General features: G+C 42.8%; 1 protein-coding gene across 1 annotated transcript in view; it reads left to right on the forward strand.

Annotated features, from left to right (window-relative positions):
* The first annotated feature begins 2,942 nt into the window (after positions 1–2,942).
* SNX4 (sorting nexin 4) overlaps positions 2,943–20,998 on the forward strand; it is a 70,105-nt gene continuing 52,049 nt past the window's right edge. The window contains exons 1-2 of the mRNA XM_050917108.1: positions 2,943–3,075; positions 11,183–11,301. Coding sequence (XP_050773065.1) covers positions 2,962–3,075; positions 11,183–11,301 — 233 coding nt within the window. The 5' untranslated portion in view covers positions 2,943–2,961. The remainder of the gene's footprint in view (positions 3,076–11,182; positions 11,302–20,998) is intronic.

Here is a 20,998-nt window from a genome sequence, read left to right on the forward strand (position 1 = left end):
ACAGGTGCCAAACTGAGTTGGGCCTGTCATTTTAACATGATTGATCCCCAGAAACCCTATCCCAGTGTGGTTGAACTGTGGGAAACAGATGCAGGAAGCTAGGCCTGTCACTTAAAGGGTGCACTCAAGAAGGACTAAAGGGGTCCAAAATGCCATTAGTCCTATAACTGTGACAGCATGAAAACAATTAACTAATAGTGGTAAACTCCTATTTACAAATCTCAGCCCTGGCACTGCAGTCCTTAATCAAGCAAATCTCCCACTGCCTTTAGTGGGACTTCTGCCTGAGAAAGGTAGTTGAATAATGCTCATGTAACTGTCTTAGTGACAGGAATGTCTATATACCCCTCATGCATTGATGGAAGACTAGGCTCTCAGGTGCAGTACATATACTTCAGCATCAAAATTAGGTAGCAAAACCCACAGTATTTCTAACTGAGTACAAGCTATAAGTGATATTTTTTCTTTTATAATTAAAGAGTAGTATTCAACATGAATAATGATGGCAAAATCTGGCCCTATGTTTTCCTCTGTTACACACTTATTCACAGAGAAGCAGTGTTGTCTATTGGTAAGAGCTCAGAACTAAGATCCATGACTTCGGAATTCTATTCCCATCTCTGCTAATGTGATCAAGCAAGTTACTTGACCTCTTTCTGCAGGGCCACCCAGAGGATTCAGGGGGTCTGGGGCAAAGTGGGGGAGCTTTGTACTTGTACTCACCTGGCGGCGGTCTGGGTCTTCGGTGGCATTTCAGCGGCGGGGGGCGCTTCAGTTGCTCCGCGTCTTCGGCAGCACTGAAGGCCCCCCCCCGCCAAAATGCCACCGAAGACCTGGACCGCCACCGGACCAGGGCTCGCGGGGCCCCTGCAGGGCCCGGGGCAAATTGCCCCACTTGCGCCCCCACCCCCGGGCGGTTCTGTCCTTCTGTGCCTCAGTTTATCGATCTGTGAAAGAGATATAATAATGTTTACCTCTCTCACAAAGGTATTAAGAGAATTCCTGATTAAAGAGCTTTTGAAATAATTGGATGAGAGGTGATGTGTATTATTACTTTTACTGATAGCACTGTTTTCATAATAAAAACAAAGTTTGATAGTGTATATAGGTTTCATTAAAGAATTTCAATTATATTACTGATATAGATCAGAAAAATTTGAGTATGCACATCCTTTAAATGCAAATGTAATGGATACAAGATATGAATCTTAATGTATATCTTGAGTAAATATACTGAGGACCACACCATAATGGGAAACAGATTTTGTGTTACAGTGTGCAATCATGCATTTACATCTAAACTGGACTTTGGGTTTATAAAACAAATCTTAAATCAATCATATTCAAAGGACATATCAGCAGTTCGCATATTTGTAAAAGGCTTTCATTCCAAGAAACCCTTCAGTGAAAAAACTTGGGAAACTCACTGCCCTGCTAGAAAGAAGGGGTGAGATAACAATTCAAGTCATCTGAGAAGAAATTTGAACAAACATTGAAGACAACAGAATAGAAACCAGATGCAGGATATTCGTTCACAGTTCTGTGAAGAAGGTTTTGGGGTTTATTTGAAATGCAGTTGGGAGAAAAGGATAAATTATTGATGCAGAACGTGTGCAAGTTCAGCTGTGGTTAATGCTGAAGTTGTGCCCACTGAAAGAAAAATGAAGCACAGTTTTACTTCTCAAGCTACAATGAAAGATATTCCGCTTAATTATTTATTATTATTTGTAGTATTATAATAGTGCCTAGAGGCCCTAACTGAGATCAGGGTCCCATTCTGCCAGATGATATATGTCCATGTAGGAAAAATAGTGTTTATAATCTAAGACAAGATGCAACAAGTGAGTGCAACAATCAGAAGGAATGGGGAAGGAGGACAAAGTAAGTAGTAACAAGAACATTAGTTTAAAGGCTAAATAAATGTGATAACTAGCAGAAGCGTCTGGCCATGTACCTAGCTGTTATCAGTTGGTACTTTCCTGTAGGCATCATGGTAGATGTGGGTTTTGACCGGGGATTTGTAGAACAGGATTTATGGACGGGTTCAGGAAGAGTTTGTCATGTATAAGGGGGTAAAACAGCATGAAGGTGCCTATCAGAAAAACGGGCAAACAGGCACTGGAGACAGTTGGGAGGGAAGATACAAGAGGCGCTAAATTGAACATTTATAAACGGGAGGATCAGAAGCTTGCCTGTTCCCTTTCGGAAAAGGCAGGTAGCAGAGGGATTCTAAAGCGAGAGTGAGGTGGTCAGAGTGACAGTCCACTGAATATGTTGCCAATGTCACACAGTTCTTAACAACTAACATTAGCAGCTATTTTGTTATTTACCAAAAATAAAACTGAAATAATGAAGAGAACAATAATGCAAAAAATGACTAACAGTACAATACAATGTTTAGTCATGTAATAATAAATCCTCAATAGCTACTCCTGTTCCTGTAGGACAGCTGGGTGGAGTCAGAGCAGGGATGACTGTAACTATGCCAACATTTCAACCATGAATAATCATTGATAGCTGTTTTGTGCTCGCTGTTAACATATTATTAATTTATCCCTGACGGGCGACCAGAATCATCAGTAATTCTTCTCCCATCTGCACGGTTAATAAATATTCTATCCTGTGCATTATGAGGTTATTATTTTATCACCGCACCCTTATTAGTTTGTTGCAGTTGGAGCACGTTTATTGACCGCTGTTGCTAGTGCTGTTGATTATCCCCGTGTCCAGGGCGCCGCTGGGCCCTGCCTGTGGTTTAGGGGCGGGGGGACTGGGGGCTGCACCCCGTTATTCCGCGTCACTGGCGGGGGGTCCCCTCGGGGTACAGCAGGAGGAGCCGGGGGGAGGCATGGGGCGGCTCTCCCCCGCCCTGCGATGAGTTTGCCCAGCCGGGCCGGTCTCAGCCCCGGGAGGCGCCGCGGCTGAGCGCCTGCGCAGAGGGGGAGCCGAGCCCCCATCCCCATGGAGAGGCCGGAGGCCGAGCCGCTCGGCGCTAGCCACAGCTGCCAGACGGGCGAGGCCGAGCCGGGCACCGGGCCCGCGGAGGAGGAACCCGGCGGAGCAGCAGCGGGCACGGTGAGGGGGCCGGGCGGCCCGCGAGCGGGGGCGGCCCGGCTGGGGGAGAGGAGGCGGCCGGGCTCCGCTCCGGCCTAGGCGCCTCTGCCGAGCGCCGCTCTTTCCTGCGGCCGGCGGCCGCTCTGGGAGCGTCCGCTCGGGGCAGAGGTAGCGTGGAGCGGGCTGCAGCCCCCGGTGGAAGGGCGCAGGAGAGAGGGGCCCAGGCCTGGGCAGAGCGGGGCAGGACAGTGGCCCGAGTCCTGGGGGAGGGGCGGCAGCCTGGGTGTAGAGAAGCGACAGGTGGAAAGTGCCTCTCCCCAAATCACCTGCCCTCCTGTGAATTCCTCTGTGGGACGGTTCCCCCGCCCTGGTCTTCTAGCGCCTTGTCCTGACGTCTCGCCAGCCCCTTAGTGGGGCTTCCTTTGCCACCTTCCTTTCTGGCTGGCTTGTGCCTTGTGTTGGCCTTTGCCAAATCTCTCCCCCCTCCCCCTGTAATGCCAGAACCTTTGTGTGACTCCCCCATTCCCGCCAGTGCCACACGCAAATCACTGCTCCTGCTAAAGGTAACGTTTCTGCCTGGGGTGCTCCTACCTGATCTGTGCTTGCCATAAGTACTGCACAGAGCGGCCGCCCCTTATTTACTGTAGAAGCTAAATCTTTGTGCCTTGACTTCCCATCTGTGACCAATACAGTGCCCATCTAGAAAAGGGAAATGAGGACAACCCAGGGAATTACTGACTAGCCACCTTGACTTCTGTCCCTGGAAAAATAATGGAGCAAATAATTAAGCAATCAATTTGAAACCATCTGGGAGGGGGCAAACTTTTTGGCCTGAGGGCCACATGGGGATTCTGAAACTTAATGGAGCGCTGGGTAGGGTGGGCTGTGCCTCCCCAAATAGCCTAGCCGCTGCCTCCCCAAACAGCCTAGCCCCTGCCCCCAACTGCCCCCTCAGAACCCTCCCACCTATCCAACCCCCCCTGCTCCTTGTCCCCTCACTGCCCCCTCATGGGACCCCCCCAACAGCTCCCTCCCAGGACCCCAGCCCCCATCCAACCCCCCGCGTCCCCTGACTGTCCTGATCCCTATCCACACCCCGACAGACCCCCCCCCGGGACTCCCACACCTATCCACCACCCCCTATTCCTTGTCCCCTCACCGCTCCCCACTCGTAACCTCTGCCCCATCCAACTGTCCCCTGACTGCCCTCCGGGATTTCCTGTCCCTTATCCAACCCCCCGTCTCCCTGCCCTCTTAACATGGCGCTCAGAGCAGCCTGACTGGTAGCCACGCTGCCCAGCTGGATCTAGCCATGCTGCAGCGCTGTCTAGCAGGAGTTCGCAATGCCACTGCCCAGTGCGCTGGCGGCATGGTGTGCTGAGGCTGCAGGGGAGGAGGTACAGCAGGGGAGGGGCCGGGGGCTAGTCTCTGTGGCTGGGAGTTCAAGGGGTGGGCAGGACGGTCCCGAGGGCTGTAGTTGGCCTGCCTCTGATCTAGAAGTTCATAAGGTGATAAGTAACAATCAGCATGGATTTGTCAAAAACAAATAGTGTCAAACCAACCTGATAGCTTTCTTTGATAGTGTAACGAGTCTTGTGGATAGGGAGCAAGTGGTAGATAGACTCATAGACTTGAAGGTCAGAAGGGACCATTTTGGTCATCTAGTCTGACCTGCACAACGCAGGCCACAGAATCTCGCTCACCCACTCCTGTAACAAACCCCTAACCTATGTCTGAGTTATTGAAGTCCTCAAATCATGGTTTAAAGACCTTGACTTTTGTAAGGCTTTTGATACTGTCTCACATAATGTCTTAAACAAACTAGGGAAATACAACGTAAATGGATCTACTATATGATGGGTGCATAAGTGATTGGAAAACCATTCCAAGAGAGTAGTTATTAGTAGTTCACAGTCAAGCTGGAAGGGCATATCAAGTGGGGACCCACAGGGATCAATTCTGAGTCTGATTTGGTTCAATATTTTCATCAGTGATTTCAATAATGGCATTGAGAGTACACTTATAAAGTTTGTGGATGATGCCAAGCTGGGAGGGATGCAAGTGCTTTGGAAGATAGGATTAAAATTCAAAATGGTCTGGACAAACTGGAAAAATGATCTGAACTAAATAGGACAAATGCAAAGTACTCCACTTAGGAAGTAACAATCAGTAGCATGCATACAAAATGAGAAATGAGCGCCATGGGAGGAGTACTGCAGAAAGGGATCTGGTGGTCATAATGGTCCCCAAGCTAAATATGAGTCAACAGTGTAACACTGTTGCAAAACAAAAAAAAGCAAACATCATTCTCAGGGACATCATGTATTAGCAAGATGTTATAAGCAAGACATGAGAAGTAATTCTTCCGATCTACTCTGGGCTGATTAGGCCTCAACTGCAGTATTGTGTCCAGGTCTGGGCTTCCATATTTCAGGAAGGATGTGGACACATTGGAGAGAGTCCAGAGAAGAGTGACAAAAATTATGAAAGGTCTAGAAAACATGACCTAAGAGGGAAGATTGAAAAAATTGGGTTTGTTTAGTCTGGTAAAGAGAAGACTGAGAGGGGATATGATAAGTTTTCAAGTATGTAAAAGGTTTTTAGAAGGAGGAGGAAGAATAATTGTTTTTCTTAGCCACTGAGGATAGGACAAAAAGCAGTGAGCTTAAATTGAAGCAAGGGAGGTTTACGTTGGACATTAGGAAAAACTAACTGTCTGGGTAGTTTAAGCACTGGAATAAATTGCCTAGGGAGGTTGTGGAATCTCCATCATTGGAGATTTTTAAGAGCAGATTAGACAAACACCTGTCAGGAATGGTCTAGATCAGTGCTTCTCAAAGTCAGGCCGCTGTTTGTTCAGGGAAAGCCCCTGGTGGTCCGAGCCGGTTTGTTTACCTGCCGCATCCACAGGTTTGGCCGATCACGGCTCTCACTGGCTGCGGTTCGCTGCCCCAGGCCAATGGGGCAGCGGGAAGCAGTGCAGGCCAAGGGATGTGCTGGCTGCCCTTCCCACAGCCCCCATTGGCCTGGAGCGGCGAACCATGGCCAGTGGGAGCCACGATTGGCCAAACCTGCAGACGCGGCAGGTAAACAAACCAGCCCGGACTGCCTGGGGCTTTCCCTGAACAAGCGGCGGCACGAGTTTGAGAAGCACTGGTCTAGATAATTAGTCCTGCCATGAGTGCAGTGGACTGGACTAGATGACTTCTTGAGGTCCCTTCCAGTTCTGTGATTCTAAGACATGCCTTGTTTTCCCATCTGTAAAATGGGGATTACACTTACCTCCTTCTCAGGGGCATTTTGAGGCTAAACTCACTAGCACATGTGAAGCACTTTTAGACCCTTGGGTGGAAGGTACAGTAGAAAAGTATTGTAACAAACAGAATTATACTAAAATAACATTAGACTTTTTTCTTTCTGAGCACCTCTGCTCACACATTTCTTCCCACTAAAAGTGAATTTTGACCATCAAACCTATGTGTATTCATAATTGTCTTTGTTTTTTAAATAAAACAAATTTGTGTAAAAGAGTTGGAGCAATGATAATTTGGAGCTTATCAGTGATGGTCTTACCTGATAGTCATATCTTTTAAAAAGAAACTAAAACAACTTTTAAAATAGATTGGAATGCATCTTGTTGGCTCCTAAAAATGGCATACCTATTTAGTTGGGATGACTGTCCGGAAACCGATTCAAAATGATGGTTTAATGACACACCTACTCTACTTTCGTGGCTTACCAGTATTCAGGTGAGTTTATACTACAAACTTTGCGCAGCTGGCCCTGTCTGTATAAGAGGAACTATTTAACAAAAAAAAATTATATGAATGAAAACTAGTGTTCTACAGGGAAATAAGTGTTAGCTATATGTATGCAAAATTAAGAAGTACCCAGGTATTCCTGGTACTCTCATCCATGTCATTCTCTAATAGTGGCTTGAAAATTGGCTGAACCTACAGGGCATGTCATATAAACCGTTGTAGTAGATGTAGGCTCGTACTGTAGTTGCAAAAGAATGTTTAGTTCACTCTACATCTAGACCTTTATTGCATTGTCAGACTCGGATCTTAAAATTCTTTGGCACTTTTTAAGTAACATTGTTTTTATGAAAACTATTAACAAAGAATTTCATTCAAAAGGTGGAATGAAAAAGTCCTTTGAGGAGACTTGCAAACTCTGCTCTAGAGTCTTAAAGTAACTTTTTCATTACAGATGACCCAAAGCCTCAGGACAGCAGGGATATGGTAGGAAATTTAAAGCTGCCTGAGACAGATGCCTCCTGGAATGGTCACTATCTAATTATTAAATATTAAAAATTCTGTTCATTCTTTAGTTACTCTTAAATAGCACTCTTTCAAGGGTGGCTGATACTTACATAATCTGCTTCTGAAGTATCACTTTCACAAATAATATAGACCCTATAATTCTAAGTGATCTGATTAAAGGAGTTGAGTGTGGGTGTGGGAGGAATAGGAGGTGGCTTAGTAAAGATTTTGTCACAAATATTTACTAAGGGAAGCCTGTGACCTGTCCGTGACTTTTACTAAAAAGATCAGTGACAAAATGGGAAGAGAGAAGGCTCCAGCACCCGTCACTAGTGCTGGGATTCTAAGGTCCCCCGCCACAACCAGTGGCTTGGCTGCTGTGTGGGCCTCCCCCCTCCCCCCCCTCCAGACACTCAACAGGCAGTGAGGCGAGTGCTTACACAACCCTTATGTGTTGCAGAAAATGTCTCCAGTGACTGACCAAAAGGACACACTGGGGATGGTCCATGTTTACGCAGCTCCAGTGGCCCCAGTATCCACTGCATTATCATAACCTAGTCCCAGATTTGGACCTTAGCGTCCAAAATGTGGGGGTTAGCATGAAAACCTCCAAGCTTAGTTACCAGCTTGGACCTGGTAAAGCTGCCACCACCCAAAATATTAGAGTGTTTTGGGGAACTCTGGTCCCCCCAAAACCTTCCCTGGGGACCCCAAGACCCAAATCCCTTGAGTCTCACAACAAAGGGAAATAAACCTTTTCCCTTCCCCCCCTCCAGGTGTTCCTGGAGAGAGAGACAGAAGTAACCTCCGTGAATCTAAACAGAGGGATTCCACCCTCTTTATTTCCAGTCCTGGAAACACAAGCACTTCCCTCTTCACCCAGAGGGAATGCAAAGTCAGGCTAGTAAATCTAACACACACAGATTTCCCCCTGACTTCTTCCTCCCACCAATTCCCTGGTGAGCTGCAGACTCAATTCCCTGGAGTTCCCCACTAAAGAAAAACTCCAACAGGTCTTAAAAGAAAGCTTTATATAAAAAGAAAGAAAAATACAAAAAAAGGTCTCTCTGTATCAAGGTGACAAATACAGGGTCATTTGCTTAAAAGAATATTGAATAAACAGCCTTATTAAAAAAGAATACAATTCAAAGCACTCCAGCAACTATATCCATGTAAATACAAAAGAAAACAATAGAAACCTTATTGCCTTACTATATGGTACTTACAACTTGGAAATAGAAGATTAGAAAGCAGGAAACAGAAATCACTTCTCATAGCCGAGAGAGTGCAGGCAGAAGACCCAAGAACAAAGGACCCACACACAAACTTCCCTCCACCCAGATCCGAAAAAGTCCCGTTTCCTGATTGGTCCTCTGGTCAGGTGTTTCAGATCACTTCTTTCCAGGTGAAAGAGACGTTAACCCTTAGCTATCTGTTTATGACATGCATAAAGAACAAAAATTTGTTAATGGGCTCTTCAGTCTAGCAGACAAAGGTATAACAAGATCCAATTGCTGGAAGTTAAAGCCAGACAGATACAGATTGGAAATAAGGTGCACATTTTAACAGTGAGGGTAATTAACTATTTACAAGGTGTTGTGGTGGATTTTCCATCACTGACCATTTTTAAAATCAAGATTGGATGTTTTCCTAAAAGTTATGCACTTGTTCAAACAGGAATTAATTCAGGCAAGTCTGATGGCCTATGTAGACTAGATGATCACTGTGTGGTCCCTTCTGGCTTAATAATCTGTGAACAGGTACACAAGGGTTGTGGCCTCTATTTCAGCCTTACAGCCTGCTTCTCATTTGGATGATACAGAGCACTTTTGGAAACTTGTGCTGCAATGTGCATGTATAAGATTGCTAGCACATCCTTTGCTAGATTTTTTTTTCTACATTTCCTCCAATATACTATTTCCTGGAATATTTTTGTTGGTCTTAGACCGTAATTTACATAACCACATTCTGCTGTTTCCAGCGTGTAATGCTGGGTAGGACAGCTCACATGTATCGCTTTACGATATATCTTTATAGCAACTAAAAAAACAAAAAAACCCACTGCTGTGAGTCTGTCATCTAGGTCTGTCTCTTGGCTGAAATGACAAACCAAGGTCCTGACCAGATTCCATATAAACTCCCTGAAATCAGTCAAGTTGAATTTGGGCTGGACGCTGATACTAGCACATCTAGCTCTTTAAAAATCACTCAAGACGTAGAGGTGATAGTTTCAGTGCGCACGTCCAGACTAACCCGCGGCATCGGCGGGTTAAAATCGATTGCTCGGGGATCGATATATCGCGTTTAGTCTGGACACGATGTATCGATCCCCGAGCGCGCTTACATCGATTCCGGAACTCCATCAATCTGAACGGAGTTCCGGAATCGACACGGAGAGCCGCGGACATCGATGCCGTGCCGTCCAGACGGGTGAGTACCTCGATTTTAGAAATTCGACTTCAGCTACGTTATTCCCGTAGCTGAAGTTGCGTATCTAAAATTGATTTTAATACCTAGTCTGGACGTGGCCAGAGATCCACCCAAATTCAACTTGACTAATTTCAGAGTGAGTTTAGGTAGGGAGAATGTAGTTTCAGTAGAATAAGGCTTTTGTTTTTTGTTATAGTTTGTCTTAAACTGTTGTGTAGAGTTTTGCACTATAGAACAAATGCTACGTTCTGCTTTTCTATACTGGTAATTTCCTGAAAGTCTTTCACCAATGCTAGCTCCAAAGGGAGTGCAAGTTTAGGCCAGCCGCCATTGGTTTTTATTGCTGTATTGTCTAATTCCGGTTGTTACTGTAGAAATTAAGTTTTCTTCCTCTCCAAAAGCTCAGTGATAAAACCATCTTTTAGCAGAACCCCCACTAAAGAAAAAGGCATTTGTATTTGTATGTATGGTAAATCTGTTTTCTGTTGACACCCGTTGCAACTTCCAGTAGATGAAGGTGCCCTTTATATGTGCATACATTTCTTTCTACATGAGAGCTGAGGTTTTCTGTAGTTTCTAAGGTTGCTTATGGCATGAACCTTTCACTGGAAAAATTAGGAGCTGCTGGATTACATTTTGGAGTAGAGGAGAAGTTAGTTCCTGTAGAGCACCAAATGCAATCCCTCCCCACACAGATCCATTCACAGTACTGCTGCAAAAAATCACTTTCATCTCTCATTGCTTTGATCAGATCACCCCTCTCTTTGCATCCCTCTACTCGCTCCCTTTTCTGCATCACATCAAACATAAATTGGTTTTCATTTTCAAGGCCATTCACAGCCTACCATATGCTATTGAGATGTTGCCTCCTGCCTCCACTCTACCATTGATGCCAACTTTCATCATCCACTTGTTAAATTTTCAAATAAGCACCTTTATGCTTTTGTCCGTCCTGCCCCTCATGCATGGGAGGAGTTCCCTGTAAGCATGTGCAAAGCTATCTTATTGACCTTATTCAAATCCTTCCTTAAAATGCTCCTTTACCATAAAGCCTACAACAATTTGACGGTGGTCAGACAGCTGATGTACTGAGATTGCTGTCTGCCACGCATACTGACCAATATTCTTGCGGTTTTTCATGTGCTTCCCCATCTGTCTGTATCCACCTGTTGTCTCCTTGTAAGCTCTTTGGGACAGGAACTGTCTTTTCATTCTGTGTTTGTACAGCGCTAGCACAGTGAGGTTCTGATCTATGCCTGGGGCTTCTAAGTGCTGGTGCAAGCTAAATAATAAAATAATTCTCAGCATTACATTGGGAAAAGCTAATAAAGTGGCTACTTGTCTCTTGATAGGAATGGGGGGGAAGGAGGAAGGAATTGATGCATATTTCTTTCTCCAATGACTTGTGTGACCCTTGTAACTTTTCTTCTAAGATGATGGAAGATTGTTTATCAAAGAAAATAGAGATCACTGTCTCGGAAGCAGAAAAACGGACTGGAAGAAATGCCATGAACATGCAAGAAACCTACACTGCTTACCTCATTGAGACAAGGTGGGTAATAAGAACTAAAGTGAATGTAGGTTAGTAGATGAGCTATTTTTTTTAAAAGTAGACTAGCTTCTGATTGTACATTATTTCTTTAAAACGCCTATTTAGAGTCCAAGTGCAGTTACAGTGAGAGAACAGGGTTAGTTTCTGCTTTTAATTATACAATATCTATTTATGTAGGAAATAGTACAACTTTTTATGTGAAAATGTGGGAGGTGACAAAGGGATAGAGGAACTCTGGGCTGGTTTACACTCTGGGGGGAGATCGATCTTAGTTATGCAACTTCAGCTACGTGAATAACGTAGCTGAAGTCAACATACTTAGATCAACTTACCGTGGTGTCTTCACTCAGTATGTCTCGTCGATTCCCCTTGCGCTTCTTGTTGAGGTGGAGTACTGGAGTTGACGCTAGAGCAGTCGGTGGTCGATTTATCGTGTTTATACTAGACATGATAAATCGACCCCCCCCCCCCACTGGATCGATCGCTGCCCTTTGATCCAACCGCTAGTGTAGATGTGCCCTCTGGATGAGCAGCTCTAATCCATATTGTAGGTAACTGTTCATTTTGTTTTTTGGAAGGTGCATCTGAAAGAATTTTTAACACTGTGTGTTCCTTGATGCATGCTTGATTCTCGGGGTGAAATGTGCTTGGTCAGAATGTACGTTGTGGCTGAAAAGAATGATTTAACTTATTTGGCATACAGGAAAGCAAAGGGATCTCTTGTTTTGAATTGTGCTAGTTAAGTCAAAACTCGTAGCATTTAGCTGTATGCTAAATTTATCTATTTTTTTTTAAATGGTGCTGATAAAATCAAATTAACGTTTTCCTCTTCGAGAGGCATTTTAAAGTAAACATTGAATTAACCTGTTTCTCTTGCCAAGTACCAATTCGGGCATACTTTTGTTGTTTTTTTTAATTAGAAATTGTTTTTGTTGCTTAAATGGTTTTTCAAATCAGGTGCTATTAACTGTCTACGTAATGCAAATATGGCAAACGCATTTCTGTCTATGCAATGAAGATTGTTTGCAATTGTAAATGTTCTAGCAGTAGTGAACAAGTGTAAATAAAAACAGGTCAGACTTTTTCACAAGATAGATTTCCACCTGTCAGAGCCACTTTGATACCTTTACTCACTTTGGAAAGCACTTTATTCCCTAAGTGGTCCCATCAATGGGACAGCTTGTGGAGATTGCTGCTATTAAAAAAAGTAAAAGGTTCACAATCCAGCCCTAGACGGGGTCCTGTACCTGTTGCCATTGACATCAGTAGCGCATATATGTACATGTATGTATATGTTACGAGTAAATCTGGAAACGTGAGGTCTACACAGAACTTTGTGAAACTAACAAAGTTTAATAATTTTTTACATAGATACAAAATTACTATATCCTGAGGAATTTAAATTGCAACATAAGTGACATTTCCCATGATATGAGGCACCCAGTTGTTAAGTAGTTAAGCGGCTCTTTAATTTGTACTGGCTTTCAAACATTCCTTTGTAGGATAATTTATTTCACACTGATTGTTGATACTGTAAAGCTGCAACATACTCATGCAGAAATACCTTTTGTTATATATTATGCTGAATTCTAAGAATAGGTCATGACATCTTTTTTGTGCATCATGCCTCTATATGCTAATAGAGTACATGAGGTTCTCTGTCACTTTGGAAGCTTAACTTCTTAAAAGAGAAGCTCCAGGAGAGATTCCTGCTTTATTTGTATTTATGGGTGTAACATACATATTCCCCACCACTGTAGTTTTGCATACTTGTTTACATGTGCATTTATAAAACCATAGGATTTTTTTTCTTTAAAATGTATGGTCTTAAAGTTAGGGATGTAATGAATCTTTCGCTTAGATAAAAATACCATTTTGCCAGTATTTGTATTTGACAGCTAGGGAAGGGCAAAATCTGAATAGGTCTAGTAGCTAGCTGTGATATGAAGTGCGCTCTGGTGTGCCTCTGTTAGAGCTGGGCAAAATTTTTCAGATAACACTTTTTTTTGCCAAAAAAAAGCATATTTAAGTTTGACCAAAATATTTTGCAAATAATGTCAAATTCACTAATTGTTGTGGCTGAAAATACCAAAACAATTCTGAAAAAAAAAAAGAAACGGTTTCAATAATTTCAGAATAAACATTTTGATCTTTTTCTTTTCAGACTGATTTTTTCCTTCAGTTTCATAAAGGAAAAGCCTTCAAATGAAATATTTTGGGTCGAATGAAATGTTTTGTTTGACTTGAAACAATTTTTTTTCTGGTTCAGCCAAACTGGAAAACCATTTGTTAGCACAACTCTAGTCTCTCTATACAGCCCTAAACCATGCTGATGCCTTCTCCAGTTCCCATCGTTTTTGCTTGCACAGCTCTTTCTCAGTGCCAGAGATGCCTCTCATTGCCCATGTTCCTGCTTCCTACCACTCAGATTCTTATTCAGTGGTCAGCAACTACTAAGGCTAATTACACAGTTGTCAGACAAATACTGAAAATGTGAATTTGTCCCATTCTATTTGCAAGGAGTGCTGGCTTCCCAGTACAAATGTAATTGCAGGCTATTAATCTTGCATCATACTGAGCTTGTAAATTTGAGTGGGCTTCACAATATGCCTGAAGGTAATAGGATATTTTGATGTTTTGTAGCTAAGGAATAAAATTCAGTTCACAGTAGTAAGAAAGAAGAACATTCAGTAACAGTTGCATTATATTTACGGTTATTCATGGGTTCCAAGGCTTCCATTGTCCAGGTTTTAAATATGGGGTGGTTGTTTTATTTTAAAGTCAAATTGTACAAATAACTAAGAGTGAACTAAACTTGTATGCAGCAGCAGCAGTCAAAAAAGTTAATAGAATGTTGGGAATCATTAAGAAAGGAATAGATAAGAGAGAAAATATCATATTGCCTCTGTATCAATCTGTGGTATGCCCACGTCTTGAATACTAGGTGCAGATGTGATTGTCCCATCTCAAAAAAGATATATTGGAATTGGAAAAGGTTCAGAAAAGAGCAACAAAAATGATTAGGTGTATAGAACAGCTTCCATATGAGGAGAGATTAATAAGACTGGCACTTTTCAGCTTGGAAAAGAGACAACTAAGGGGGGATATGATTGAGGTCTATAAAATCATGGCTGGTGTAGAGAAAGTAAATAAGGAAGCGCTGTTTACTCATTGTCATAACACAAGAACTAGGGGTCACCAAATGAAATTAATAGGGAGCAGGTTTAAAACAAACAAAAGGAAGTATTTTTTCACACAACACATAGTCAACCTGTGGAACTCTTTGCTAGAGGATATTGTGAAGGCCAAGACTATAACAGGGTTCGAAAAAGAGCAAGGTAAATTCATGGAGGATAGGTCCATCAATGGCTATTAGACAGAATGGGAAGGGATGGTGTCCCTAGCTTCTGTTTGCCAGAAGCTGGGAATGAGCAGCAGGGAATGGATCACTTGATGACTACCTGTTCTGTTCATTCCCTCTGGGCACCTGGCATTGGCCACTGTCAGAAGACAGGATACTGGGCTAGATGGACTTTTGGTCTAACCCGGTATGGCCATTCTTATGTTCTGATGAATGTGCCTTGGTAATGGAAGATAAGTATGTGGCTATTGGAAATATACCAAGCTGGGCACACGCACAGACTGAGCTGCAAGAAGATCTAATGTGTTTCGAACTATCCCTGGGAGCCAGTGAAACCCACTAACTGGTTTGTTTCAAAATGCAAGTGATAGTATCTCCATCTTCCTTTAGGAAAAGGATGTATGCAGTGAATTTTAAAGTTTCACGCACACCATCATCAGATGGGATTTCCTTATTGATCTGTTGTTTATCAGTGACCATTAGAAAACTTGGTGTGGATTCTTTCTCTGACAACATATGGCAGCACTGTAGGCTGTGAAAGTCCAGCACATCTCAGATGTTGGACTTCCCAAAGGGATCCCATTTTATGTAAATTCTTGGTTTACATTGTTAGCATTGACTCAATAGATCTTACGGATAAAACTTTTTTCTTCTATTTTCTAACAGTCTTGAGAAAGCGTATCCATATCCAGCATCCATAAAATCACTGTCAGAGCACTTGTCCTCTTCAAAGCACTTGATAAATATACATCAGTCTTTGCAGTACCCCCTTGAGAGGAGTAGGTAAATGCCATATGCATTATACAAATGAGGGAGAGAAGCTAGGGTGAACATGGGTGCCTAAAAGGCAGGCACCTAAATAATAGTTGCCTGATTTTCAGAGATGCTGAGCACCTGCAGCTCCTGCTTTGTGCAGGAGGAAATGCAGGTATTCAGCACCTCTGAAAAATCAGACAACTTTTAATTTAAATAAAAGAGCTTTAGGTACCCATCTGATGTAAGTGATTTTGTTTGATGACAGCTCTCTTTGGCAGCTTTCAAACCTGCCAGTATCTGGTAGAAACAACTGAAATGTGAGACGAAAGAAATGTGGCAGTGTGGAACACAGGTGGGCCACAACTGACAAACTATAACGGTTTTTAACCATGGAATCTGTTCAAGAGTGGTTCTCTTTTTAAATCCAGTTTGTCTTAAAAAGAAAACTGGAAAATGAGAATTTCTATCACGTGCAACAATAAGGACACCGTCACTTGGGCTGTTGGCAGGGTTTGAACCTAAGACATACAGAGCTAAAGTATAAAGTTTTAGCCTTCATATAGACCAGCCAGTAGAGGGAGAAGTACTGAAACACATAACATTCTACCACCATAGCAAATAGTCAGGTATCAGGAGTCCTGGATTCTAGTCTTGCGTCTGGGAAGAGCGTGGTGTAGTAGTTAAACAGGATAGCCACTGGCTCTCCTTCTGAACACAATACCTTAGTTTGTTGTGTTCAGATGGAGAGGCAGTGGAGCAGCATGGCTATGACCCAAGTTTTGTTTCTAGTTCTGGTAGAAATGATCTTGTAAGCTCTCAGCTAAATTATTTATAAAATGAGAGAAATAATACTTGCCTCCCCCTAGGGTCCGGGATATGAGCCATTGCTTAACTGTAAGGGGTTTAAAAGTGTGTATATATAAATACAGATAGTGAGAGAAGTGATCCTGGAATCCATAGCCTGCTGGCTCCTACCTCAGTGCCCTTTCCCTTACACCAGAGTATTGTGAGGGTTTCTGTCTTCTCCGTGGAACATAAAGTAAGTTTCACAATTCTGTATTCTTCCATGAGGTACGTCAGCACTGACCTAGGTGTTCAGATTTCATGGTGAAGGCATATGACCAGATAGGTATGATGTAACCTATAAAGATGTTAGAATGCAGGCTTTACTTAAAAAGGTGAGAAAGTATACATCTCTACATTGGGCAGGATGACTATTCACGATGTAAGTAAGAATATCTGCTAAATCTAAAATAATACTAAACTAAACATGGTGTGTGTGTGTGTGTGTGTGTGTGTGTTTTCTTTTCCTAAATATCTTTCCACTGCTGGAGGCACAGTTTCAGGTTCAGTCCATATGTTGACTTGACCCTTGTCCTAAAATCTTATTCAGGAGATTTAGGGGGATGAACCCTGCTAACCCTGTATTTGTTTGTTTGTTTTTTTTTAACCAATTGGTGATTCTTGGGATGCAAAAGTGTTTTCTGTCAACAAAACTACCTTTTATCAATATATTTTGGCACACTATGATCAGTAACTTGCAAAGAATGTTTGACATTACTGTCCCTTAATGGCTCTTACTCTGTTTGTCATGAGACCCCAGTATAGAGATCCATTTTTGGAGAGGTAGTGAAGGAAGGACTGCATGACTCTTCCAGCAGGTACACATATACAGCATCTATATAGAGGATCAACATGATGTGTTTCAGTGAAGCAACAGCGTCATTTATTGCGTGAATGCTGAAAGATCAAAGGCAAAACCTAACCATGTAACTTAAACAGTCAAAAGGGGTTGTTTGGTTTTACAAGGAAATAAAGCTCATATGTTTCCTTCCGTTCTCATTTAAGATTCATGAAGTAATTTCTCTTTGTATTATATTAAGAGCTGTTTAATGGCTCATTTCAGATCATTAGTTTATATAGCGAATGGGAAGACGTTAAGTAGATGAGCTAAATTTTTCACATTGGCACTTTGAATTAGGGTAAAGGAATGTGGCTTTTAGAGTAACCTAATCTCCTAATCACTTATGATAACATCAGTTATGGAGGTAAAAGTTGAAGGTTTTAATTTTTGTCATTTAATTTTTTCCAGGCAGGCTGGTTCAGCCAATGAATAAAGTGTATTGTTGGAACTGTACTTCGAGGGGAAACATATGGTTTTCCTATCTGAACATTGTACAAGCATTATATTGTATTTTTAAAACCAAAACAAATTGAAAAGTTTGATTGAATGTCAACAAGTGATTATGATCTTAATTGAAGCTGTGTCTACAATACTTGCATTTTATGATGAAGTTCATGATGTGGCCTCCAAAATTAGATGCTAATGAAGGTATTAAGTGTAATGAGTACCTCTGTGAATTTCTACTTCCTTTTGGAACAAGTTCCTCGGGAGACCGATTCTTGTAATTGGTAACATTTTATGGCTTCATAATGCAGCCAGGTGGAGACGTATTTTATAAGATTAAAAAATGCTTTCTCCCATCTTGCCTGCTTCTCCCAAACCCATCCCCACAAAATTCCAGTCCCTCATTAGTACCGTATTGAAAAAGCCGATTCTGTGGATGAAGGTTCACAATCAAGATTTGTATGGTTTTTGTCCATCACAGCTCTGCAAAAGCATCCGCTCCTACTTTCCCAGTCTTATCCACTCAAACTCTCCAGTTCTGTGTATTTCTCCAAGTTACATATCATCCATTTCTTCTTGGACTATCAAAAAATTGGGGGGGAAAGTAGAGGTGGTGTTTCCTCTCTTAACTATTTACTGCAGCAACGAATATTTTGAACTACAAATGGCTGTAAATGTTAGTTAAGGAGTTATGCTTTAGGGCCATTATTAAAGTTAGTTGAATAGGCTTGAGAAGCATAAGTCTTGTAGGATTGCATTGTTTTTTTTTAAATACATAAAAGGAATTTAATGCTTGTGCGAGTGCCTGATTAAAGCTCTGGAGACTGTAGTCATCTCCATAGAATACTGTCATATCAGTATGTCTCAATACTTAATCTGGAGTGACCACTTCTAGGAATGAGAGCATTCAGTCCATTGGCTTCTGGCTTTTGTGAGTGAGAGAATTGGTCCTCCCTAGACATATAGAGGAGGGAGCAAGGCCTCCCATGGTGGAGGCAGCCCCCGGAAGAAACTGCCATTCCCCACGCTCCTTGCTTCTGCTATTCCCAAACGTAGCTGGGGAAAAGTGTATTCAAGGATCCTAGTGCAGGGGTTCTCACAACACATTTGGTGGCATCGGAGTGTGGCTACCAACTCCTTGCTGGTGGCCGCTCTGACATTTTTCCTAAAATACTTAACTAAGTTTAGGAAAAACAAATAAATATGCACATATACATATTGTAATTTATTTATGTAGGATATTTTTTGCAGACACAATAATAAAAATAATGTACAGTTGTCTCTATTCTTTATTAGACCTAAACAGAATAGAAACACAAATAAGGTGCTTTGCATGTTCTTGTCTCTTTTTTTTCTTGTTTTTCCTGCTTTTTTGGTTGTTTTTAAAAAAAAACAAAAAACTTGCTGGCTACTCAGTCTGCTGTGAAAAGTGATATTAACAAGCATACAAATATTACTTTTTGCAGCAGACTTACTCAGCCCCAGCAAGCCCGGGGACAAGTTAATCCCTGGATGGGAGGTGGGTACAGAGTCGGCAGGGGCCAAGGGTGATGGGACACTGTGGGATGCAGCAGAGCCCAGGAGTGATACGGGGATGAGCTTGGGGCCAGAGCCCACCACTCTTGTGGCCGGGGAATGGAGCTCGAAGCCCTGTGGCTGGAGCCTGCTGCCTGATGCCTCAGGGCTGAAGCCTGACCCCATTGACTGGGAAGGTGGGGAACTTGCACCTGTTGCCTGCTCTTCCAGCTTTTGTCTCTAGTCTCCAGAGAGGGCAGGGTCCAACCGCTGCTGCTGCCCCCCTTCCCTCCCCCGCCCCCAAATCACTGCCCAGGAGGCTGTGGCCGCAAGAAAAGTCACTGGTGAGTGCATGCAAGAAACACTTCCCTAGTGTCTGTATGCTTGTGATGTTAGCAGGCAGCTTTTCACAACTTGAAATCTGGACATTATTTTCTATGTGACCCTCTCGCTCACCCTCTGCTTCCAGGCTCGCTCCCTCGTTCACTCTGTTCGTCTCTGCGTTTTTTCAGCCCCCCCCCATTCTTCCTTGCCCCATAACAAACTAAAAGGAAAGGGAACTAACCTGATGTGTATCATTCATACTGATCACTCCCCTTTGTCTTTTGCCTTTTTAGTTTACTCTTACATACCTATTGCACTGACCAATCTAAGAAGAGAGTTTGAATGTAAACTTTTTAGGGCAGAGACTGTCTTGCTATATGTGTATATGGCACCTAGCACAACCAGGTCCTGATTGTGTCTGGGGCTTTGGGTGCTACCATAACACAAATAATAAGATAACTTCCACAAACGTAAGTACTCTGTCTTGGTGACGACTCCTTAATCAGTAACTGAAGTAATATATGTAATTCCTCCTTCTCTCCATGCAGGTAGACTAAGCTTGTGTTTCTGCTGTTGAGGGCTGAGGGGGTAGGAAGTAAGGGATTGATTTAGGTGATCTTTTCTCTTCTCTTCTCTTCCCCCCTCCCATTTATTTTGAATACTTCTCTTAGTCTCTCATTTAGAGGTGTGATTTCCCGCCCCCCCCCCCCCCCCACATAGGTGGACTGATGAATACTAGGAACAATGCATGTTAGATTGTAATTCCTTAAGAATATTTGATAGAGCCAACCAGTCCCTTTCAAAGCTGATACAATGGGAGTATTGTGAGAAATGAAGAAACAGTTAGGTCCTTGGTCCAAATGATCCTCCTCTGCAGCCTTCTGGAATCATAGGACTGGAAGGGACCTCGAAATGTTAGTCCAGTCCCCTGCACTCATGGCAGGGCTAAGTATTATCTTGATGAAGTATTATTCTAGCTTTGCCTCCTGCTGTCTTATTTTTATGTAACTGCTTCTAGTTTAATATGCCCTTGCATAGTTTATATTGATTCTCATGGGAACTGATCAGAACTTAGCTTTATAATAGAGCATTCTGTGATCAGGAACAGTCAGCATGGATTCACCAAGTGGAAGTCATGCCTAACTAACCTAATTGCCTTCTATGGCTCTGTGGATGAGGGGAAAGCTGTGGACGTGTTTTTCCTTGACTTTTTAGCAAAGCTTTTGATACAGTCTCTCACGGTATTCTTGCCAGCAAGTTAGACGTATTGGCTGGATGAATGGATTGTAAGGTAGATAGAAATCTGGCTAGATCGTCGGGCTCAATGGGTAGTGATCAATGGCACCATGTCTAGTTGGCAGCCAGTATCAAGTGGAGTGCTCCAAGGGTCAGTCCTGGGGCCAATTTTGTTCAATATCTTCATTAATGATCTTGAGGATGGCATGGATTCCACCCTCAGCAAGTTTGCAGATGACACTAAACTGGGAGGAGTGGTAGATACGCTGCAGAGTAGGGATAGGTTACAGAGGGACCTAGACAAATTAGGGGATTGGGCCAAAAGAAACCTGATGAGGTTCAAGAAGGACAAGTGCAGAGTCTTGCACTTAGGACGG

The sequence above is a fragment of the Gopherus flavomarginatus genome, chromosome 10, assembly GCF_025201925.1.
Source record: "Gopherus flavomarginatus isolate rGopFla2 chromosome 10, rGopFla2.mat.asm, whole genome shotgun sequence".
Classification (NCBI taxonomy): domain Eukaryota; kingdom Metazoa; phylum Chordata; order Testudines; family Testudinidae; genus Gopherus; species Gopherus flavomarginatus.